Raw genomic sequence first — 25,699 nt, 5'->3', positions numbered from 1 at the left:
TGCCTACATCAATAAGCTCTTTACTGAATTTAGGTCAATTTTAAAATTGGGATACAGGTCCTTTTGCCAAGGAGCATGTTGTAGACTTCCTAGCTGTTTAGTCTCTATTTGATGATTTTCTGAGTGTTCTAACCTGGGCTCTTAGCAGTCAACTTTATTAGTTCAGGGGCTGTACATGCTAGTGTCAGTAGCAGCTTGGTCAGACTCTGCTCAGAAATAATGAAGCCTGAAAGGCCTGCTTTCCCAAAGGATTCTCTCTAGAGATAGATGCATGAGTTGAACACATCAGCCCAACTTATCAAATACAACTTGATATTGTTGAATGGTAGCTTGAAGGACTTATCTCAGAGGAGTACCCCTTATATTTTTAACTGAGGATCCAGTTTTATTGGCGACTGGATGGTGATAATTGGTCATAATTTTTTAGGGATTATAAAATCACATTTGCCACTTATTCTAAAGATGGTTGTGTTATATGGGTTGCAATGATAGTGTCAGTTTTTTGGCCACCTTTCTGAGCAGCTCTCACCATCTTTTTTTGTGGAATTATCTCTTCCCCATCCAGTATGTAATCTGGAATAACTGCTTTCCCATAGCCAAGTATAAGATTCATGATTCAAGATGGTCCAATCACACGTTACAAGGATTTGTGTCTTCAGCAGAGGACCAAGGAGTATAAATCAGTTGGAATTCACTGATTTTGCTAGTGTGTACATTTCTTCTTGCTATGAAAATTGAGTATCCAGTAAATCCTATCTTACTCAAATTAGCCAGAGCTATTATCTGGGTTTATAAGAACCCTAAGTGATACCATTTACCAGTGTGGCCTACCTTACTTGCCTTGGTTGGAAGGCCAGCTTGGCATGAGTTAACATTAATTTTAGGTTTGTAAACTTCATTAGGTTAAGGAATACGGAGAGAACTGGTAAAGCATTATTTCTGTGCATCTAGAGGAGTTAGTTGACAGGGGAGGATGCTCAGATGTGTGTGGGGGTGGGCAATGTACAATCAGCTGGGGACCCAGATAGGACAGAAAGGCAATTTTCTCTCTTCTGAAGCTGGGATACACTTTTATTCTCCTGCTATTGGGACATCTGAACTTTAGGCACTTGGATTTGTGGACTCTAGGACTTAATACCAGTGGCTCTCTAGGTTTCCTGACTTTGGACTTGGACTGAGCCACATTGCTGGGATACCTGATTCTCCAGTTCGTAGATGTCCTGACATGAGACCTGTCAGCGTCCATAATTACATGAACCAATTCCTCTAATAAATCCCCTCTTCTTCCTTCCTCTCCCGCCTCCCTCTCTCCCTCTCTCTCTCTCTTTCTCTTCTATTGGTTCTGTTTTTCTGGAGACCCCTAATTTAGTTAGCAAGGTGTTACTAGTTGAGATTTCCTACTTTGTTTTAAGTGTCACTTGAACCCATGCACCTCGAAAAAATCAGGCTTTGCAACCAGTAGCTGCAAAGCAATGATGGTGATTGTTTTATTGTTAGCTCAGAAAATCTCTGTTAGGTTCCAAAGGTTGCATGGAAGTTTGTCATCCTCCTCTGCTTGTGTTTGGCAGTGATTTATCCATATCTGCTGTTGTTCCACTTGCTCCCTTCTTACTCATGTCTCAAGCCATTGAAATGTGATCTTGTTCCCACTATTGCAGATGCTCTCAAGTGACAGTGGCCTCCTATTTTCTAAATTCAAGGGACATTGCCCAGGTTTTCTCTTATTTAAATTCAGCTGCTGTCTATTTGCTGATGCCTTCCCCATCTTAGTTCCATCTCTGAATCTATTATTCCAGATAATAGCAATCTATTATTCAGATAGAATCTGTTATCCATCTGCCAGTCAGTCATCTTTCAGTTACTTCAAACTCAGCATGTCTCAAACTGAACTCGTATAGTTTTCTTTCCATTCTCCTCAGTTATGCTCTACCTGGGATCCTTGTCCTCGTTCATGGCACTTACCCTAGGAACCTGGGAATCATTCTGATGATTCCCACATAGTCAATTTACATGGTGATTATATTATTTGGTCACACTAACTTCATCTAGACCTTCATCATCTCCCCTAGAATCTTCTTCACTAGTCTTTCTAATCTGTCCCTGCCATGATACAGTAGTCTTTTGTAAGAATGCAAATCTGATCATGTTATTCGAAGGACATCCCATTGCCTACAAGGCACATGTGAAACTTTTCAGCCTGCCATGCAAGTTTCTTCATGACCTGGTCTTAGCATCTCTCTCCAGCCTTATAAGCTCCCTTGCCTCCTTCGCTGCCTGCTTTTAAGTGATGCTGCTTTACAGTTCCCTGTACAGATACCTACCTGCTTTATACCTTTTCTTTCTATTTTTTAAAAATTTACAGTACTGGGATTGAACCCAAGGAAAATCTACCATGAGCTACATCCCTAGCCCTTTAAATTTTTTTTTTTTTTTTTTTTTTTTTTTTTTTTTTAATTTTGAGGCAGGAAGGGTCTCACTAAATTTCTCAAGCTGGCCTTGGACTTGTCTTCCTGCCTCAGCCTCCCAAGTTGCTGGGATTCCAGGTGTGTGTCACTGAGCCCAGCCTGTTTTATGTGTTTCATAACTTCCCCAACACTATCACTTCTCATTCTGACTGCACTCTCTTAGTGAATATACCTACTTACCTTTGAAAAACTCCACTCAAGAGTTAACTCTTGCCAGGTGCAGTGGTGCATGGCCAAAATCCCAGCTCCTTGGGAGGCTGAGGCAGAAGGATAACAAGTTCAAAGCCAGCCTCAGCAACTTAATGAGTCCCTAAGGAACTTAATGAGACCCTGTCTCAAAATAAAAAAAAAAAAAATAGGGCTGGGGATATGGCTCAGTGGGTAAGCATCTCTGGGTTCAATCCCTGGTACCAAAAAAAAAAAAAAAAAAAAAAAAAAAAGTTTAACTCTTTAAATGTTTTTAAAACTCATTTAAACTCATTTTACTCTTTAAATGTTTTTCCTTTATAGGCAGAATAACCATTCTCATCTTTGTGCTCTCTCAATCCACATAGTCAATTTACATGGTGATTATATTATTTGGTCACACTAACTTATTCACCTATCTATTTCCCAAATTTAGGGAATAGTCCTAAAGGTCATCTAATCTTCTGACACCAGTTTTAAGTTTGGGGGGATCCCCTAAGACCCACCCTCAGATTTGATAATTCACCGGAAGGGCTCATAGACCTCATTGAAAGTCGTTATAATCATGGTTCCAGTTCATTATAGTGAAAGGAAACCGTCAAGTCAGTTAAGGGAAGAGAAGCACAGGGCAGTATCCAGGAAAGTTCCAAACTCAGAGCTTCCAGTTGTCATTTGTTCCCTCTGGTGGAATTATGGACAGCTAATTTTCCCAGTAACTATGTATTACTTGCATAGTATTACCAACCAGGGAATCTCACTCAAGCTTTGGTGTCCAAAGTTTTTATTAGAGCTCAGTCATGAAGAACAATGTAGGTTGTCCCCCACAGGGCTGACCTCTGTCTCCAGCCCCTCTAGAGTCTAGCTGATAATGTGTGATCCAAAGTTGCCCTCCTCTTCAGTCACATTGTTAGGCTGTCCATTGTAGCCTAAGGCTTCCGGGTAAACAAAGATTCTGTTATTGGGCATGTCATTCCAAGGATTTAGAGGTTATTTCCCAGGAGCCAAAGACAAAGGCCAGACCTCTCTTTGGGCAAGATTAAGTTATTAGATTCTAAGTTCCATGAGGTCAAGGACCTGCACTTACTCATATTTAATGATTCCCAGTGCCTGCCATTATGTTCTCTGGATGAGAGCCTCTCCCCACCCGCTGCTACAAATGAGAGTGACCCTAGATAGACAGCTGAATGGAGGTATGTGCCAGGTGCTAATATGTGGTTGGACGCTGCAGATTTCTTCTTTCTGTAGAGCTAGGGAGTGAACCTAGGGCCTTGCGTATGTCTCACTGAATTGCCCGGGCTGGCCTAGAACTTGGAATCCTCCTGCCTCATTCCTTGGACTAGATTGGATTATAGGTGTGTGCTACTATGCTATTTAATGCTGCATACTTCTAAAGACAAGAATTATATCTAGTTCTGTGAGTGTGATTAAAAATATAGCCTAGCTGAGATGGCTGCACACATACAGAATCCCAGCAACTCAGGACACTAAGGCAGAAGGCTCACAAGGGCAAGGCCAGCCTGGGCAACTTAGCCAGACCCAGTCTCAAAAAATAAAAAGGGCTGGGGATGTAGCTCAGTGATAGAACATTTTTCGAGCATGTGCAAATTCCTGGGCTCAGTTTCAACAAGCAAGCAAGCAAACAAACAAACCCCCAACTACTTACATTGGAGGAGGGAAAGAAATGATCCTCCTAGCTACAGACTTCCTTTCTAATAGAGAAATGAGTCAAAACTCCATAATATTTTTTAAACAAATGTTTTTTGATGCTTTCTAATATGTAGGGCAGGAGAAGTAGATGAAATCCTTAACATTTTAGCTTGAGTATAGCTTCTTGCTTTGGTAAAATGAACTGATTTTTTGAGACCTACCCTCTATGGTATTTTGTGTATATACCCCATCTTTACTTCAAAGGAGAGCCAGAGGCTGGGGATATATCTCAGTTGGTAGAGTACTTGTCTTACATGCACAAGGCCCTGGGTTCAATTCCCAGAACCAAAAAAAAAGAGAGTCAGATTAATTGAATTATTTTGTTTCCCTGTCAGGTGCTGAAAGATTTGGTCTTGGGTCTTCATTTGGGGTGATTTATCCTCTCTCCCCACCCAAGAGCATCTACCATCCAATGACAGCACAGAGACAGAAAAGGCCTGGGAGTCTTAGGAGGCTGGCAGGAGCAAAGGTGAATTAAGAATGACTTCAGATGGCAAATGTATAAGGGAAAGGATAGAGTCCACTAATACAGTGTACAGGCATTTGTTCTCATATCCATTTCAAATGACCTTGGTTTTTTTGAAAGGTTGATTTTTTATGTGTTTTGAGGGATCGAAAAGTGACCAGAGGCAGCCTGGGAAACTTCAGAGTTGGCCTTACTATCCGGCCCAGCCTTGAGGCATTCTTTGCACTTTGAGGGATAAGTGGAATTTGAAGAGTTTTGGAGGGCTCTTCTGGCAAAGCCCTCACACAGACTGATAGCATTTGTAGTAAATCTACTTATTTGTAGCAGTCTCCTACATCTTCTTTTGCCCTCTGGTCTGCTCTGTAGTCAGACTTGGGAAGTGGGGAAATAAAAGATGAACCTCAAGTCTATCAGTTCTGCTTTTCACTGGTAACGTTAACAAAAGCTTTTACAAAGAAGGAAGTTGAAACAAGCTTAAATAAGGTCTATCTGTGGACTTATCCTTTCTGCCTCAGCCTCCTATTAACCCAGAGAAGGTGACTGAAAGCAATGAAAGTCAGATACTATCTGTCTCTTATACTAAATGTTTTCTTGCTGGGCACTGTAGTACACACCTATAATCTGAGGCTGAGGCAGGAGGAGCAAAAGTTTTGAGGTCATCCTTAGCATCTTAAGGAGACCCTGTCTCAAAAAAATTAAAAGGGCTGGGGATATATCTCAGTGGCAAAGCATCCTGGGCTCAATCCTCAGGAACCACCCCCTCCCCCCCAAAAAACTGTCACAAGCAACTAATTTTCTGAGGTAACCAAACCAGGTTTTCTTTGATAAGAATTGGACCTTATCTGATAGAAAAGGATGGGCTCCTCAATTCAGCAAACATTGCATGCACTGCTATGTACTATAGGTTGTGGTCTCTTCTGAAGAGAGAGCAATGAATGAGACAGGCCCTTGCCTTCAAGGAACCCATAGTCTAGTGGGAGAGATGGACAAGAAAGTAAATATTTATAATTTAGTGTATTGGAAAAACTCCAGATGCAGGGAACAAGTATAGAAGAAGTAACATAAAATCAGGAATGACGAGTTAGCCTATAATAATTAATTTATGATAATTAAGTAGTAGGTAGAAGTGTCAGATGAGAAAATAGTTTTCCTATGGTCTAAGAAAGAGCTAGCTCATATTTTACTTAAAAAAAAATATGACGGATGGTCCCTTAGAGTGTTGGGTAATGAAGGAAATGTAATCTACTTGGGATAAAATTTTTTACCTTCCTTATAGTCATCTTAGTGATTATAGATTTGGCTTGTAATCAAGGGAAAAAAGGAAAACATGTTTCACCTTAGATAGTTATTAGCATTATGATCTTATTTATTTATATCTTTGTGTTTTAGAAAAATGGCAATAAGAATTTTTTGGTGGACTGCGAGTAGAACTCAACAATAGAGCACTTGCCTAGCAGGCATGAGGCACTGGGTTTGATCCCCGGCACACATAAAAATGAAAACAAATAAAATAAAGGTATTATGTCCATCTACAACTAAAAATATGTTTTTAAAATGTTTCTTTTTTTTAAAATTTATTTATTTATTTTTTAGTTATCGGCAGACACAACATCTTTGTTGGTATGTGGTGCTGAGGATCGAACCCGGGCCGCACGCATGCCAGGCGAGCGCGCTACCACTTGAGCCACATCCCCAGCCCTAAAAATGTTTCTTTAAAAAAAAAAAAAACAGCAAACCCCACAAAAGTATAAACCTTCACTCTCCACCCCCAGGTTTCCCTCTTGTATTTTCTATTGTCGTATTTCAGTTCATGTTAATTTTTTTTTAAACTGGGGATTGGACCCCAAGGATCCACCTGAGCTTCATCCCCAGCCCTTCTTTTTGAAACTAAGTTGCCCATGCTGGTCTTGAATTTGGATCTTCCTGCCTCAGCTACTCTAATTGCTGAGATTACAGGTAAGCTCCTCCATACCTGATTTATGTTAATTTAATATAAATGTGATTTTGTCTGTCACATACAGTCCCTCAACCTTATCACAGTCTTCCCTTCCAGGCCATACAGCCAAACACCCAAAATCTCAAGGAGGCTATATCAGAACATATGGATCTACTTTCTGTATTTCTTGTAAAATAAAGATCAGAGTTTCACTTATCTTATACTTCTATGGTAAGATTATATATAACGAATATCATTTAGAACACTATCTGGGGGAAGTGTAGTAGGGACACAATAAATGTCAATTTATTCTAGTGTATGTGTATGCTATCATTTTTTTACTGAGTTTCATTTCTAGTCTCCAAGATTTTAAAAGACAGGGTCTCACTATATTGCTTATGGCCTCACTAAGTTGCTGAAGTTGGCCTTGAATGTTAGATCTTCCAGCCTCAGCCTCCCTAGTCACTGGGATTATAGGTGTGTTCCACCATGCTTGACAATGAATGTACTATTTCTTGATGTGTGTGTGTTGGTTACATGATTGTGTTCAGTTATGAAAATTCATCAAGCTTCACACTTACATTTGCACTTTTCCTGAATGTATATTTTAATAAAAAAGTAAAAACAAAATGTACAAAAGACCATATAGGGAAAAAAAATCTCCCTTTCATTTGTTTCCATCTCCCAGTTCCCCTCTTAAGAGAAAACCTCTATTACCTTTCTTATGTATTCTTCCAAAGTTTTTCTATGTATAAATGAATTTACAAATGAATATGCTGTTCTTTTTACAAGTGACAGGTATATTTAAATTTTTTTTTTAGTTGTCGATCGACCTTTATTTATTTATTTATATGTGATGCTGAGAATCGAACCCAGAGCCTCACACATGCTAGGCAAGCACTCTACCACTGAGCCACAACCGACAGCATATTATGCACATTTTTTGAGTTTGCCTTTTTTATGTCATTCATTTTTCCCATGTCCTTCCACATGGAATAGACCACTGCAGTGCATAGCCCAGTACCTGGCATATAAATATACCTGTTAACAGACTGTTTTTGGAGGAGGGTTTGGTTTCAATACCCAAACTAGTTTCTATATGTGTTGATGAGCTCAACCTAGTCAGCCTTATTGGGGCAAAGAAGAAAATTTAGCTGGGGTAGAAAGAGATTCAAACACCAGGGTTGTTTTTTTTTTTTTTTTTTTTTTTTTCTTTCTGATGTTCACTAAGAGCAGCAGAAATTGCTACTACACTGTGGCAGAAATAAGGTGAGGCTAGGGGTAGTGGTGCTGCAGTCCCAGCTGCTTATGAGGGTCACGTGAGTCTAGCAGCCCAGCCTAGTCAACTGAGCCAAGTCCCTGTCTGGACAAAGTATTAGGAGAGCATTAGAACTTAGCACCTTCTTCAGTTGTCTGAAGACCCCCTCCTTTGGGTCTCTCTGGGAGGGCCCCAGAGACTAGTTCTTTGGGACTAGCTGTGGCACTCTGGTTCATTGAGTCCCTTTGGTTTGGAATGATACAAAAACAACAGACCCAGCCTTGCCTTCTTGTGTCCCCTACTCCACCAAACTAACACTGTACCCTGTAATCCGATTCCTGTGAAACCCCTAAGCTCTTTGCTGCACTTGCCCGAGTGAAAAATCAAAGGCTTGCAAAGACTGATTCCTGAATGAGGTTCGAAACCGGATGTCGTTTTTTTTTTCCTTTTTGGTGAAGGATTAAAATTAGCTACACTGATGACGATTTACAGAATATAGGCAACTAGGAAAGTGCGTACGTGCTAGATGGGGCCGCAATGAACTGCGTCTGTTCCTCGCACCTGGGCATCCTGGATCTCGCAGCATCTTTCCCGGTGCCTTTCCGTCTCCAAAAGACAAGGAAAGAAATGAGGTGGCAGCGGCAAGTCAGCCCCAGGGGAGGTGCCCGCCAGCAGATAATTTTCCAACGAACGTATTCTCTTCCTTTTCCACAGAGTTTAGCCTCGTAAACTCAACCTTTCTTCCCTCTCCTCCCGCGGTGGAGTCGCCTTCCGCCCCCCGCAGCCCCTCCCCGCGGCCTCCCCTCCTCCCCGGGGCTCCTCTCTGTCTCCCCCTCCCGGACGGCTTCCTGGCTCGGCCGGGCCCTCCTCGCCGCTTGTTTGTGAATGAGACGCTCAGTTTCTCAATGGAGCCGCGGGGGGCTCGGGCGGACGCGGCGCGGCCGCAGCGCTGGCCGTGAGCCGCAAGGGGGGCGCGTTTCCCTCGCTCCCTCCTTCTTCCCCTCCCTCTCGCCGCCGCGGCTTTTGAGGAACCGGGCTGAGAGGCCGCTGCACAGGTCGCGGGGCCCGCATCCCGGAGGACGCCCCGACTGGGCGGCCTCGAGGCGCCGGCACGTTCTGGAAGAGCTGGAGCGTCGCGGAGAAGCGGAACGCCGTGCAGGCCGGCGGCCTTCGGGAAATTTCCGCCGAGACCCTTCGCGCTCAGCTTTGAAAGTTGTCGATTGCATATTTCATTTTTTAATCCCGAGCGGCTGTTAGCTCCTCGCCTGCACTCCCCTTCCCCCCGCCCACAGAGGAGGGGTAGGGTGAGGAAAGAGCGAAGAAAATAAAAGAGGATTTCCTCCCAGAAGAGAGCGACAGTCGGAGAGATTTTTCTAAAGGGAGCAGAGGCGGCGCTTGCAGCCGCCGCGGGCGCCGGGCCCCGCCGGCCCCACCATGCGTGAGCCGGCTTCGAGCTGCTGAGTCTCCGGGACACGGAAGCGGAGGTCGAGCGTGCGGGGCTCTCCTGCTCCCGGACGGCTCCTGTCCGTGGGGCGGCGGCGGCGGCTGCGGCGGAATGGAGCCCGCGACCGCGCCCCGGCCCGACATGGCGCCGGAGCTGACCCCGGAGGAGGAGCAGGTAAGCCGGTCCGCGGCTGCGGCGGTGGGTGTGTCCGAGCCCCCTAGGCCTAGTACGGCGGTGGCTTTCCGCCTCCCAGGGCCCGCTGCGCCATGCTCCCGCGCGGGGCCTGCGAGCTGCTTCCCCTACAGACGACCGCGCCCGGGGCGGTCATTCCCAAACCCAGGGCGCATTGGACTCCCTGCGCCTGCTCCTGGCCTCTTATGTCTTTGAGGTTTCTTGGCCTCATATAGCCCCCACCCCATTCGATGGTAATTGAAGTTCCCCAAACTGGGAGACCCCTCCACCCCTGTGTTTGCAGAACACCTATCTGCCTCCGTCCTTCTACCCTCTTTAAATGTTTTGCTTCTTTTCCGTGAGGGTTTGGTTTTTCAAGGGCAGGAAAAGTCCATTTTGCGGGGTAGGGTTTCTACGGGCTTGACTCCCTTCCCCACAAGAGGGGTGTTCACACTGGGTACACAGATGCCCCAGATTTTCAGGTAAGCCCCTCAGGAGACTCCGACGGCCTTGGTAGGCCTATATGGACAGATTCCGAAAGACCTAGCCCTCTTCGCTCCCACAGTCCCTGGACTTGACCTCCCTATTCTGCTCTCCCAGCCTGGGTGCATCCTCTCACCCTCTCTTCCCTACCCCCATCTCAGCTGACTATCTCCATTTTTCCAAAGCTTACATTGAGCTCCATTGTCCCTTAAACCTTATGACCTTCACTTCCCAGAAGGAAGTGGTTTGCGGTGTCATTTGGGGGGCTTGGGTATGGGAAGAGCCCATTGGGCCATCCCCCCCTCCCCCGCCCTTCCATCTTTGGAGACTTGGACCACTCCTGAGGAAAATGGAAAATCAGCTAGCTGAGATTGGGGGAACCCCAAAAGGTTTCACCATCTCTTGGCGTTGCCCATGCCCAGTCTTAGCTGTGCTCATACATAACCATAGTCTGGTTCTATATTAAAAAAAAAAAAAAAAGTGAAAAAAGAAAAAGGTGAGCCTTGCTGGTAACCCATTTCAAGCTCTCCAGCCTTTGTTCCCAAGGATCACATTTGCTAGCACAGTCTATAGTGTGAAGACAATTTGGTTTTACAAACTAATATTGGTTAATGGGCTTATTCAACGCCTGATTTAAAAAAAAAAAAAAAAAAAAAAGTCCTTGATGTTTCTCCTCCTTCATGGAGATGACGTTTTTCATATTTGGCCTCAGACTAAGGTTTTACCTTTTGATATCTTAATATAATATAAGTATTGGAAGAAAATAAATTTTGTTTTCTACAAGCAGTGGTAATCTTCTGGTAACTGTAATTGGGTGTTACTAAAATGCTAGTATGACCCTAGTGCAAGCAGGAGACCAAGTAGCCTATCCTGCAAGAATTGGGGAAATATTAAGAACTGGGGAAGTACTAAGATATAATATGTTAGGTTGATTTTAAATGGGCAAATCTCTTTTCATCTCTATTTTCAGTCAGATTTGAAATTTCCAAAGACTAAAGATATCAGGCCTAGTATGGTGGCCCACACCTATAATTGAAGCTACTTGGGAGGCTGAGGCAGGAAGATCACAAGTTGTAGGCCAGCCTGGGCAATTTAGGAGACTATCTCAAAACAAAAAGAAACAGAGATGTAGCTCAGTGGGAGAGCAGCCCAAGGTTCAATCCCCAGTACTATTAAAAAAAGAAAGACTGGGGATATAGCTTGGTTAGTAGAGTGCTTGCCTCCCATGCACAAGGCCCTGGGTTCGAGATCCCTAGCACCATAAAAAAAGGAAAAAAAGAAAGAAAGCAATGATGTCACTATTTTTTGAAAGTGGTATTAGATGGCAAATTAAAAAATTAAATCTGAGGAAAATAAATATTAGATTATCAAATATAAATAAATATTAAATTATTGCTTTTTATTATTTTCACCGATTTTTCTTTTTTCTTCAAAATGCCACATTTTCTACAGGTATTTCAAATTATTGAAACAGACATAAAGGCATTTTCTAATTATGATAATACCTGAAATTCACATATTTTAGTTTAATATTGCATAAGAGTACTCTTTTTTAAAATTTCGTACTGTGAATTGAACCCATGGATGCTTCACCACCAAGCCATATCCCCAACCCTCTTTAATTTTTCCCTTTGAGGCAGGGTCTTAAATTGTTCAGGGCCTTGCTAAGTTGCTGAGAACTTCTGTTCTTCCTGCCTCAGCCTCCAAGTCACTAGATTATAGGCGTGTGCCACTGTGCCTGGAAAGAATACTCTTCAGTATTAAAATTTTATTAAAAAAATATTTAAACAGTAGTAAGTGCATGTCAGCCTTATCAAAAGGATTGTCATCAGAAATCACACATTTCATTCCATAATGCTGCCCTATTGCTCAAACCAGTTGTAGAACTCATTTGGGGTTGATTTCAAAGCTTGTGGCAGAATCTTTGCAATATTTTGGTGTTGGAAAAGTTTTGTACTTTTGAGAGTCCATTTTAAAATAGTAAAAAATTCTTTTTTTGGGGAGTGGGGGTTAGTTGGCCACTGAACCACATCTCCAACCCTATTTTGTATTTTATTTAGAGACAGGGTCACACTGAATTGCTTAGCACCTCACTGTTGCCGAGGCTGGCTTCGAACTGGGATCCTCCTGTCTCAGCCTCCCAAGATGCTGAGATTACAGGCATGTGTGAGGGCTGTAAAAGATCTTTTGGAACCCTATTTCATAAGCAAATAGGGAATTGCACTAGATTAGCACATTTTCAGGCAAAAGGAAAAGTGCCCCTTTTAGGGTGTGTGAACTGCCTACAGTTGTTTCTGGAACAGTTCCCTCCTGAATGTTGTCTCTCTTTATATAGTTGTGCCAATCAAAAGCCCAGACATCTTCTTGGACACTATTATGCCTCAGTCTTTCTATATAGTATTCCTCATTTCTCTGTTTCTTGAATTTGTCAACTTCTGCCACCACTGCCACCACCCACCTAGTTCAAATTTCTGTTTCTATCCTGACAGGAATTTTGTTTCTTACATCATCCATTTGTATTTCAGGAGCCAAAATCATATTGCAAATCTGATTGCATCCCCTTCAGCCTGCCTGTCCATAAAATAAGCATTTATAAAATCTGTTTGTCATTTTTTTTTTAATATTTGTTTCTTAGGTGTAGTTGGATACAATGCCTTTATTTTACTTATTTTTATGGTGCTGAGGATCGAACCCAGGGTCTCACACGTGCTAGGCGAGCGCTCTACTGCTGAGCCACAACCCCAGCCCCTGGTCATGTTTTGATGTTTTTGTTTTTGGTGGTGCTGGGGATCAAACCAGAGCCTCATGCATGCTAGGCATACATTCTACCACTGAAACACCGGGAGCCCTCCTTTATGGTTTTTCATTGCTCTTGGGATCCTGTGCAGCCTGCAACCTTGCTAATTCTCATACTTCATCTCTACTCCAGGCACTCTGGTTTATGGTTCTGCATTCTTGACATGTTTCCTCTTACTATGGGATCTTCCTTTTTTTTTTTTTTTTTTCCTTTATCAGGGATTGAACTTATGGGTGCTTAACCACTGAGACATATCCCCAGCCCTTTTTTACTTTTTATTTTGAGACAAGGTCTTGCTAAGTTGCTTAGGGTCTTGCTAAATTGCTGAGGTTGGCTTTGAACTTTGGATCCTCTTGGTGATCCTGTTGCCCCAGCCTCCCTGCCTCAGCCTCTCTGCTTCAGCTTCCCTGACTCAGCTGGGATTATAGGCCTGTGCTACAGGGTTTTTGTACAAACTTCTTTCCTCTGTCTGGAAATACCTCTACTGTGAACTCTTTCCTTATCCCACTGCCCTCAGTTTTTTATTTTCTTATAGAACCTTGATCTTTTTTTTATTGTTGTTGTTGTTACTGAAGGTTAAATCCAGGAGCACTTTACTACTGAGCCACATCCCCAGCCCTTTTTATTTTAAGAAAAGGGTGTTGCCAAGTTGTGGAGGCTGGCCTCGAATTTGCTATCCTCCTGCCTCAGCCTTCTGAGTCACTGGGATTATAGGCATGTGCTATGGCTTCTAGCTTTACCTTGATCCTGATCTTTTGAGTTAGATTAAGTCCCTGCTCCTACCTCTCATTTACTTGTTCTTCAGATCATTTATCACATATTTGTACTTAATGTGATTTCATGACTATACACACTAGGAGGATTGGTACTTTTTGATTTTCTTCACCATCTTGGCACATTGCTTAAACATAATGACTGGCATTTACTGGACATTCTGGAAATACTTGTGGAATGAATGAAGGGTAGTTCTGGTTTGTAAACAGGCAGCAGCATCTCCTTTTAGAATGCCTTATAAAAATAAGAACATTGCTCATTTTACTATTTATTTTGGTGGTACTGGGGATTGGACCCCCAGGGACTAATCCAGTACTAATCTAGTACATGCTAGACAAGTACTCTATCACTGAGCTACCTGCTCATCCCTTTTAAATTTTTGAGATAGGATTTTGTTAAGTTCTCCAGGCTGGCCTTGAATTTGTCATCCTTCTATCAGCCTCCTGAGACATTGTTTTTATATGTATGTATGTGTATATACATATAAAATTTTTTTGGGGGGGTACCAGGGATTGAACTCAGGGACACTCAACCACTGAGTGTCCCCAGCTTCATTTTTTTAAAAAAATATTTTTATTTATTTTTATGTGGTGCTGAGGATCAAACCCAGTGCCTTGCATGTGTGAGGCAAGCACTCTATTGCTGAGCTATAGCCCCAGCCTGACAACTTCATTTTGTATTTTATTTAGAGACAGGGTTTCACTCAGTTGCTTAGTGCCTCACCATTGCTGAGGCTGGCTTTGAACTCTTCGATCCTCCTGCCTCAGCCTCCCAAGATGCTGGGATTATAGGCCTATGCCACCACACTCGGTTTAATATGTATTTTTTCCCCTACATTACTAGGGATTAAACCCAGGGGCAGTCTATCACTGAACTACACCTCCAGCCATTTTTTAATTTTGATTGCCAAGGCTGTCCTTAAATTTGTAATCCTTTTGCCTCAGCCTCCTGAGTCTCTGGGATTACTGGCTTGTGTACTGTACCTGGCTTATTGTGTATGTTAGTATACTTTTTGAAAGTCATTATTACTTCTTGTCATATTTCCTGTATATACATATGTTGCTAAAATGTCTTCATTCGTAATTTTGGTATTTCTTCATTTTTCTTCAGTTCATCCAGAAATAGAGCCTACAATGGCATAATAATAAAAATATGATTTGCCTCTAAGGAGATTACATGTATAATAACAAAGTAATAACAGTAACTTCCCTCAGCTCCTGCTTTGACTCAGACTTTGTATTGGGCATTTCATGTACAATGAATCCTCCCACCAAGGTTGGAATTAATTGCCCTTTTTTTCTTTCTTTTTTTTGGGGGGCAGTGGAGGGGGTAACTGGAGATTGAACCTAGGGCTTTTTACCACTGAGCCACATCCCCAGCCCTTTTTTATTTTTTATTTTGAGACAGGGTCTCACTAAGTTACTTAGGGCCTCGATAAATTGCCGAGGCTGGCCTTGAACTTGTAATTCTCCTGTCTCAGCCTCCCAAGCCATTGGGATTACAGGCATGTATACTGTGCCTGACAAATATTCTCATTTTGCAAACAAGAAAATTCAGACTGGGAGAAGGAAATTACCCAACATCACATAGCTAGCAAGTGATGGAACCATGATTTTCACCCAGGTCTAAATTATTCTACAAATACTGCCAATGTTTCCTCTATCATATTACATTATTTCCTATAAAGTAATTAGCCTATTTACTCAGATGCCTAAGTGATTATATAATAGGTAATTTTCTGGATTTTGATATTGATATGTGTGCTTGGTTTCAATAATGCTTCTTAAAATGTGATGTAAAAGATGCAGAGGAAAATATTTGGAAAACCTTTACTCAGACTATATTGCCAGGATTGGGGCTGTGGCTCAGAGGTAGAGCACTTGCCTAGCACACGTGAGGCCCTGGGTTTGACCCTCACAACCATGTTAAAAAAAAAAAAAAAAAGGTATTGTGTCCGTCTACAACTAAAAAATAAATTTAAAAAAAGCCATATTGCCAACAGAAACATTGAAAACTCTGTGCAAGAAATTGTGATGAAGCCAGGTGTAGTGGCGCATGCTTGTAATTCCTCCAATTTAGGAGACTGAGTCAGGAGGATAGAAAGTAGGAGGCCAGCCTCAACAATTTAAGATCATCAGCAACTTAGTGAGACCTTGTCTGAAAACAGAAAAAAAGGGTTGGGGACATAGTTCAGTGGTAGAGTGTTTCTGAATCCCCCAGAACAAAAACAAAAATAAAAATAAATTACTCTTGGAAAATAATTTGTTGCTTAAGAAAGTGTTGGCAGTTCCCTACTTCAAGGTGTGGCCACAATCACAATAAAATTTTATTTTCTTTGTAGCTGCTGCTGCTTTTTTTCTTTTTCTTTTTTTTTTTTGCACAAGAGAAGTAATTATTTTTGGAGAAAAATACACAATGTTATCGTTCTAAACTAAAAACCCAAATGCTTTTGTGTCATTAATTCATTGCTTTTTTAAAAAAATTATTTTTAGTATTTATTTTTTAGTTGTAGTGAACACAATACCTTTATTTTATTTATTTATTTTTATGTGGTGTTGAGGATTGAACCCAGGGCCTCACACTCACTAGATGAGTGCTTTACCGCTGAGCCACAACCCCAGCCTCTAATGTACATTGCTTTTTGACATGTTTATATGTGCAGGTAAAAGCCTTTCTTAATGGCCTGGCAGTTGGCAATGTGAAGGATAATTTCTACATATCACTACTAATCTTCATTTTCAATGTTATTTTATTTTTTAATATACTAGAGATTGAATCTGGGGTCTCCTTCCTGCTAGGCAAGCACTCTACCATTGAAGCATATCTGTAGCCCATAACTTAGGTTATGCTGTTTATTTATTTTTTTGGTTCTGGGGCTCAAGCTCAGGACCTTGTGCATTGTAGACAAGTGATCTACCACTGAGTTATACCTCCAGCTCCTTTCTAAGGAGACTATTCTTAGAGTTCATATTTATTTAGAATTTATAGCATTGTAACAATTAATAAGGAAATGAATGTAGAGACTTAGTCCAATGGTTACATAGTAAGTACTGAGTAAAGTTAGCTACTATTATATTATTTTTTGGTGGTACTGGGGATTGAGCTACACTTCTAGGCTGCCTGCTCTATCTATCTATCTATCTATCTATCTATCTATCTATCTGGTTATCAGTTTATCTACTTTTGAGACAGGGTCTCTAACTTGCCCAGGCCGGCCTCACACTTGGAATCCTCCTGCCTCAGCCTACTGAGTCATCACTGGGATTATAGGCATGCTGTATAAATTAACATCTTTATGATGCAGTTTTGACAAAGCAGTTTTAAAATCATGCTGTGGTTTTACTTTTATATATGTATGTATTTATTTTGTAGTATCAGGGATTGAATTCAGGGTCACTTTACCACTGAGTTATAGCCTCAGCCCCACCACCTTCTTCCTCTAAATTGCTAAGGCTGACCTTGAACTTGCCTTAGTCTCCCAAATCGCTGGGATTACAAGTATGCACCCCTGTGCCCTACTAAATTAATATCTTTGTAGTGTAGTTTTGAAAAGCAATTTTAATTCCATGTTGTGGTTTTCATTTTGTTTGTGTATGTATGTATATATTTTATAGTACTGGGGATTGAACCCAGGGGTCTTTTACCATTGAGATATATCTCTAGCCATTTGATTTTTTTGAGACAGAGTCTTCCTGATTTATGGATTTGCACCACTGTACCTGGCAGTGATTTTTATTTCTTATTTTTTTTTAATTTATTTTTTTTATAATTTTTTTTTTAATATTTATTTTTTTTAGTTTTCGGCGGACACAACATCTTTGTTTGTATGTGGTGCTGAGGATCGAACCTGGGCCGCACGCATGCCAGGCGAGCGCGCTACTGCTTGAGCCACATCCCCAGCCCAGTGATTTTTATTTTTATAATATAATTTTTAAAGTTAACAATTTAACTGCTGTACAGTAGACTTCAGAGATTTTGGCACTTTTCCCAAGGACCGGGTTTTGTCTTGTTTCTTGTGGCCAAGAACTTCCCTTTTCCCACAGTCTTACATGTCCCGTGCTAAATGTCATCTGTCCCCTGGAAGTAACCATATGTCAAAGACCAAATGATTCATGATGTTAAATTGAGGCCTTTGAAGGAAGGAAAGAAGCAAAGGGAAAGGCGAAAATTTCTCATTTTCATTACTGCTAGTAATTAATGATATTGTAATTGGCATTAGGTAAAATCTCATTTGGATATGAGAATTACTCTTATAATTTCTGAGTGTAGGTCTTAGACTTAGTAATTTTGGGTAAAAGGGCTCTGAAGGTTTTCTTCCTGAAACCTGACCTTCTAGTACTTATGAATTGAAAAGTAAATAGTCCCTCCTTGAGAAAGGAGCTGAACTATTTTTAGGAGGTAAAAATTAAGACACAGTGTGGATTTGAATCTCATTTTCTGATTTGGATCATGTTGAGGTACTTCAACTTTTTCTAAATAGTGAACCTCATTTAATTAATGAATGAATTGTGGACTGGGGATTGAACCCAGTGGAGCTCTCCCTCTAAACTATATCTCTGGTCCTTTTTTATTTTTTGAGATAGGATCTTGCTCAATTGCCCAGGCTGGCCTTGAATTTGGCATCCTCCTGCCTCAGTCTCTTGAGTCCCTGGGATTATAGATGTGCACCGCTGCACCTGATTTAAGCCCCATTTTATAGTAGAGTGACTGGTCTATTGCAGTGCCAACATTAGAAATCTTAGTTCCTATCTTTGATTCACATACCTCCAGTGCAATTCCAGCCATTTTACCTTCAACCTCTTTTGTTCTTTCCATCTTGCTTTGCTATCTCAGATGGTTGGGAGTACTTCCTTTTTCCAAATCAATTACTATAAGATTTTTCTCCTGTGTACACCACAGAAGAACTTCTTGGTTGCCTTCCCTGGCCACTAGAATAATCATCATTTTTTATTTCTGTTTCTCTGGAATAGGGGAAAGTATTTCTATAGCAAGTAGTTTAGGCTGTACTTCTCAGTGCTAGAGAATCTAGAATAAGCAATTTATTTTTATTTTATTTATTTATTTTTTTTTTTGGTGGTACTGGGAATTGAACCCAGGAGTATACTATCACCCCAGTTCTTTAAAAATTTTTTTTTGTTTTGAGACAGGGTCTTCCTAAGTTGCCAAGGCTATCCTTGAGTTTAGAATCCTCCTGAGTCAGCTTCACAGGGTCTGGGATTACGGGCATGTGCCACCACACCTGGCAAGCACTTTCAGATTTGAGTTTGAAGAAACCTCCTAACCTAATTGGTGGGCTAAGGGCTTAGCTCAGTGGCATAGCTCTTGCCTAGCATAAATAAGGCTCTTCTATTCCCAGCACTGTAAAAAGGAAAAAAAAAAAGCATAATATTGGGGGGGGGTGAGTATTGGGATTGAACCCAGCCACTAGATTTTTTTTTTTTTTTTTTTGGTACTAGTGATTGAACTCAGGGGCACTCAACCACTGAATCATAGCCCCAGCCCTATTTCCTGTTTTGAATTTTATTTAGAGACAGGGTTTCCCTAAGTTGCTTAGCGCCTTACCATTACTGAGGCTGGCTTTGAACTCATAATCCTCCTGCCTCAGCCTTCTGAGCCTCTGGGATTACAGGCATGCACCAAGGCACCTGACTAGATTTTTTTTTTTTTTTTTGGTGGGGCGGGTATCAGGGATTGAATTCAGGGGCACTTGGCCACTGAGCCACATCCTAGCCCTATGTTGTATTTTATTTAGAGACAGGGTTCTCACTAAGTTGCTTAGTGCCTTGCTTTTGCTGAGGCTGGCTTTGAACTTGCAATCCTCCTGTCTCAGCCTCCCCAGCCGCTGGGATTACAGGCCTGTGCCATTTACAGGCCTGTGCCCAGCTTCTGTCTAGATTTTTTTTTTAATTAAAAGTTTTTATTGTTGCATTATGATTATTTTTTATAATAGGATTCTTTGTGACATAGTTGTATATGCACATAACATATTTTGGTCATTTTTGTACCTTAGGCATCTTCCCTTGGTCTTTACTGAGATTTAATGAGATCACTAATTTAATGAGATCACTTTCCCTTTTTTCTTTATCTTCCACATGAACATTAGAGTCTTATGTGGTGATGGGGCCAGGCTGAGAAGCTCTGTAACCCATGAAAAACATTATTTGTTTGGTATGAATTGTTATTTCCTAGGTCCAGATTAAAAAATGATGAGACCAAAACAATATAGGTGACTTTCTTTAGTTTCTGTCTCAGATAGTTTCTGTAATATATACCAGTTTTCTTTGAAATATCAAGCCCATTCAAAACATAAACATAACAGTTTTTTTTCTTTTTTTTTTTACGGGAGCAGTATACCTGGGATTGAATTCAGGGGCACTGGACCACTGAGCCACATCTCCAGCCCTATTTTTGTATTTTATTTAGGGATAGGGTCTCACTGAGTTGCTGAGAGCCTTGCTTTTGCTGAGGCTGGCTTTGAACTCCCAATTTTCCTGCCTCCACCTCCAGAGCCTCTGGGGTTACAGTCATACACCACCACGCCCAGCTAGACATTACAGTTTTTTTTTCAGGTTTAGGTAGTGCATATGAAACTAGGATTATAGGGGCTGGATGTGTATCTCTTTATTATAATCTTTTGTGTGCTTAGTTAGCATGAGTTCTTTTTTTTAAAATATTTTTTAGTTGTCAATGGACCTTTATTTATTTATATGTGGTGCTGAGAATTGAACCTAGTGCCTCACACATGGTAGGCAAGCACTCTACCACTGAGCCACCACCCCAGCCCCAATTAGCATGAATTCTTAAATTTGATCTGTAAAACAACAACAACAAAAAAAGGTATAAGATTATGGAATTACTCTGAAACAAGAATTTATCCCCAGAATTGATGGGTATGTTCTAGGCAAAGTGTTCTACCATTGGGCTACATTTCCTTTTTTTTTAGGGTACTAGGGATTGAACTCAGAGAAGTGACCACTGAACCACACCCTCACCCCTGTTTTGTATTATATTTAGAGACAGGGTCTCACTGAGTTGCTTAGTGCCTTGCTTTTTTGGCTTTGAACTTTCTTTTTTTTTTTTAATATTTATTTTTTAGTTGTAGTTGGACCCAATACTTTTATTTCACTTATTTATTTTTAATGTGGTGCTGAGGATCGAACCCAGGGTCTTGCACATGCGAGGCGAGCGTTCTACTGCTGAGCCACAACCCCAGCCCTGGCTTTGAACTTTCAATCCTCCTGTCTCAGCCTCCTGAGCAGCTGAGATTACAGGTGTGTGCCACTGGGCCTGGCTGAGCTACATTTCTAACTTGATGGGCAGGTTCTAAAGAGATTCCTCTATGACTTTAGGACTGATGTGTCTGTTAATTACTTGTTCCTTGCTTAAACACCTAGCTAATCTGTTTTTTTCCCTCCTCCTTCCTGTATTTGGGGATTGAACCCCCAGTGGTGCTCTACCACTGATCTCTTTGTTTTTTGAGATAGGGTCTTGCTGAATTGTCCAGGCTGGCCTCAAACTTGATATCTTCCTGCCTCAGCCTTTTCAGTAGCTGGGATTACAGGTGTCTGTGTGTCATGGCACCTGGGCCTGCATTTGTTTTGATATGCATCATTATTATAAAAAATATATATAGAGAGCCAGGGTTGTGGCTTAGAGATAGAGCACTTGCCTAGCATGCTTGAGGCACTGGATTCAATCCTTGGCACCACATAAAAATAAACAAAATAAATATATTGTGCCTATCCACAACTGAAAAAAAATTAAAAAAATATATAATTATTCATGATATGCTATGAATTAATAGTAAACATCATTATTAAAATCTTTTAAAAAAGGATCAATATTCTCTATAATGATCATGTTTCTTTCAGAATTGATTAAAAACTGCATTTTGTGGAGCTGAAGTTGTAGCTCAGTGGTAGAGCACTTGCTAGCATGTGTGAGGCACTGGGTTCGATTCTGAGCACCTCATATAAATGAATAAGATAAAGGCCCATCAACAACTAAAGAAAATCAGACAAACAAAAAAACCGAAACCCCTGCATTTTGTAAAAAGTGCTGTATGCTCTAATACACATTTAGGATTATAGTGTTAAGTGCCAGGATCCTTATATTTAAGGTCAGTGAAAACCTGGCTTTTTTTTTTTTGTACTGGAGATTGAACCCAGGGGTGCTGTGCCACTGAACTACATCTGCAGGCTCCCCCCCTCCCCGCCTCCCTGTTTAAAATATATTTTTCTTGTAGATTAAACAGTATCTTTATTTATTTTTATGTGGTGCTAAGGATTGAACCCAGTGCCTGGCAAGTGCTCTACCACTGAGCCACAACCCCAACACCCTCAGCCTTTCTTTGTTTTTTTTTTTTAATATTTTTTTTAGCTGTAGATGGACACAATATCTTTATTTATTTATTTATTTTTATGTGGTGCTGAGGATGGAACCCAGTGGTTCGAGGCAGGCGCTCTACCATTGAGCTCCAGCCCCACCCCCATCCCCAGCCTTTAAAAAAAATTATTTATTAGGAGACAGTGTCTCACTAAGTTGTCAAGGGTCTTGATAAGTTACTGAGACTGACCTCGAACTTTTTTTTTCCTTTGTAATATTTTTTTATTGATTAAAAAAAATGACAGCAGAATGCATCCTAATTCTTATTACATGTATACAGCACAATTTTTCATATCTCTGGTTGTATATAAAGTATGTTGACACCAGTTTGTGTCTTCACACATGTACTTTGGATGATGATGTCCATCACATTCCACCATCTTTGTTAATCCCTTGCCCTCTCACCCCTCTGTCCTATCTAGAATTCATCTATTACTCCCATGCTCCCCCTCCCTACCCCACTATGAGTCAGCCTCTTTATATCAGAGAAAACATTCAGCAGTTTTTTTTTTGGATTGGCTAATTTAGCATTATCTTCTTCAGCACCATCCATTTACCTGCAAATGCCATGGTTTTATTCTCTTTTATTGCTGAGTAAAATTACATTGTGTATATGTGCCACATTTTTTTTAATCCATTCATTCTCCCACTGAAGGGCATCTAGGTTGGCTCCACAGTTTAGCTATTGTGAATTGTGCTGCTATAAACAGTGATGCTGCTGTGTCCCTGTAGTATGCTCTTTTTAAGTCTTTGGGGTATAAACCGAGGAGAGGGATAGCTGGGTCAAATGGTGGTTCCATTCCCAGTTTTGACCTGGAACTTGTGAACCTCCTGCCTCAGTCTCCTGCATTGCTTGGGATTGTAGGTGTACACCACTTGGTCCTACAAACCTGGCACTCTTTTTTTTTAAACAACAATTTACAAGTGAAACCTAGGCCTTTTGGTGTGTGATGGTGATGAGTCTTGAAGAGACGTCAGGAATCTCCAGCTACCTCTATAGCTCTAGGCATTTAATGTTTGAATCTGTTTTTTTCTTCTTAAGGAACTTTTGTTGTTAGGCCTGCTTAAAATAAAATACTCATAGTTACAAAATTTTCAGTAAAAAATAGTGAAAATAGTATTCTTGGTCTTTATTCTACAAGAAACTTCTTTTTTTTTTTTTTTTCAAATAAGGAAGAAAAATAATCTAGACTTTGTAGCATTGAAATGAAAGATTTCAAGATAGCCTGGGAATTCTAACAGTCACTGGGCTCATCGGTATAGTCCTTGCCTAGCACGTGGAAGGCTGTGGGAATTCAAACAGTTACCATGTATGAATAATATTTATAGAAAATAATAATGAGACTTGTCTGTAGCTCATTTTAAGCTGCTAATACTTTTTGCATCATCCAGTGATTCATTAATTTCTTTATTTTTAGAGATTGGTTAGGGTTCAGATTATCTTTAAGCACATTGGTGTTGGTGGTGGTTCACTTCAGTTTCTTTTGCTGCTGCTGCTTCTCAGAGAAAACATTTATTTATTCGTTCACTTATTTATTTATGTCATTTTGGGGATTAAACCCAGGGCCTTGTGTATGCAAAGGAAGTGTTCTGCACTGAACCAAGACTCCCAGACTCAGATGAAACTTGAAAAGGTCATCTGATCATCTAAATATGTCCCAGAGTACAAAAAATGGTAGTTTGTATCACCTTCTATATCTTATTAAAACAGCCTTTGTTGGGGGGAAAAATTCTTATCCTATTATTTATCTCAGTTGTTCCCAACTAGAGATACCTTTGGTTGTCTTCCCCTGGGAAGGGTTGGTAAGGGTGGGATGATACTTGTATCTTGCTGGTAGAAGTAAGGAATACTGTTAAATTTCCTCTAAGGTACATGATAGTACCTGACAACAAAGAATTCTGGCTTAAAATATCAGTAGTATCAAGTTGAGAAACCATGGTTTATCTCTGAAGAATTCTGTAGTTAGGAACAGTTTAAAAAATTCTTACTTTTAGCTGGGTATGGTGGCACATGCCTGTAATCCCAGTGATTCAGGAGGCTGAAATGGGAGAATTGCAAGTTCAAGGCCAGCCTCAGCACATTAGTGAGATCCTGTCTCAAATGAAAAAGGAAAAAAACACTGGGGATGTAGCTCAGTAGTAAAGTTCCTACTTTTAAGTTAAAGATGGTTCTTTGCTTAACATATTTGTATATTCAAATATTTATCCCCAGGGCTGGGGGTGAAGCTTAGTGGTAGAATGCTTGCTAAACTCTGGAGCACCAGAACCACAAAACAAAACAAAATAAAAACAGCTGGGTGCAATGGTAAAGGCCTGTCATCCCAGCTACGCGGGGAGCTGAGGCAGGAGGATGTAAGTTCACAGCCAACTGGGGCAAATTAGTGAAACCCTGTCTTATTTTTTACTTTTTTTAAAACTATGTTTTTCATTATTATTATTATTTTTTATTTGTTTTAATTAGTTACAATGATCTTGACATATCATACATACATTTGAATCATTTTTCTGAGTGTACAGGTTGCAGAATCACATTGGTCATGCAGTTACATATATACCACACAGCATGATACCCTGTCTTAAAATAAAAAAAAGAAAAGGGCTGGGAACATAGCTCAGTGGTAGAACACTTTCCTAGCATGTGTGAGGCCTTGGTGTTTTGTACCTAGTACTTGAAAAAAAAAAATAAAATGTCCCCAAATACTGGTTTCAGGTATTCACATCACATACTGAAAAGAGTGCTTAACCCCTAAGCAACATCCCCAGCGCTTCTTTTTTTAAATTTTAAAACAGGGTCTTGCTAAGTTGTCTAGGGCCTTGCTAAATTGCTGAGGCTGGCTTTGAACTTGCAGTCCTCTTGCCTCAACCTTCTGAGTTGCTGAGATTATAGGTGTGTGCTGTGGTGACTGACTGTTCCTTTTTGTGGTACTGGGGATTGAACCTATGCTGTACCACTTAACCACACCCCAAGTCTTTTTTATTTATTACTTTTTAATTTTTATATTGAGACAGGTCCTTGCTGTGTTGACCAGTTTGGTCTCAAACTTGGAATCCTCCTGACTCAGCCTTCTGAGTTGCTAGAATTACAGGCATGTGACATGAAGCCTGACATTACGCTTCACATTGATATTTGACTGTGCCTTGCAGGATATAAGACTTGCTCTCTTTTTTTGTTGTTGTTGTTGTTTGTTTGGTTTTTTTTTGGTACCAGGGATTGAACCCAGGGGCGATTTACCACTGAACTATCTAAGTTTACTTACCCAGGCTGCCTTGAATTTATGATTCTTCTGCCACAACCTCCTGAGTCGTTTTGATCAGTCACAATGAGCAAGGCCTACCCTTTTTTGCCTTTATAAAAAACAGTTGTGGGCGGTGGCTCATGCTTGTAAAGCCCAGTGGTTTGTGAGGGTGAGGCAGGAGGATCACAAGTTCAAAGCTAGCCTTAACAGCTTAGTGAGGCTGTAAGCAACTTAGCAAGACCCTGTCTCAAAATAAAAAAAATAAAAAGCGCTGGGAATGTGGTCTCCAATCCCCTGGTACAAAAACAAAACAAAACAAAAAACCTAAACTGGTTGGACTGGTGGGGTAATTCAGTGCTAGAGCAAAGAGTATGTTTTTAGCATTCTTGAG

General features: G+C 40.8%; 1 protein-coding gene across 1 annotated transcript in view; it reads left to right on the top strand.

The window, feature by feature from the left end:
• The first annotated feature begins 9,332 nt into the window (after positions 1-9,332).
• The window catches only part of Ptpn9 (protein tyrosine phosphatase non-receptor type 9), an 85,981-nt gene continuing 69,614 nt past the window's right edge, over positions 9,333-25,699 (top strand). Inside the window, exon 1 of the mRNA XM_076851129.2 lies at positions 9,333-9,636. Within this exon, the coding sequence (XP_076707244.1) occupies positions 9,574-9,636 (63 nt within the window). The 5' untranslated portion in view covers positions 9,333-9,573. The remainder of the gene's footprint in view (positions 9,637-25,699) is intronic.

The sequence above is a fragment of the Callospermophilus lateralis genome, chromosome 3, assembly GCF_048772815.1.
Source record: "Callospermophilus lateralis isolate mCalLat2 chromosome 3, mCalLat2.hap1, whole genome shotgun sequence".
Classification (NCBI taxonomy): Eukaryota; Metazoa; Chordata; class Mammalia; order Rodentia; family Sciuridae; genus Callospermophilus; species Callospermophilus lateralis.
Note: the sequence above shows the minus strand (reverse complement) of the source record. Positions and strands in the feature narration are given on the sequence as shown.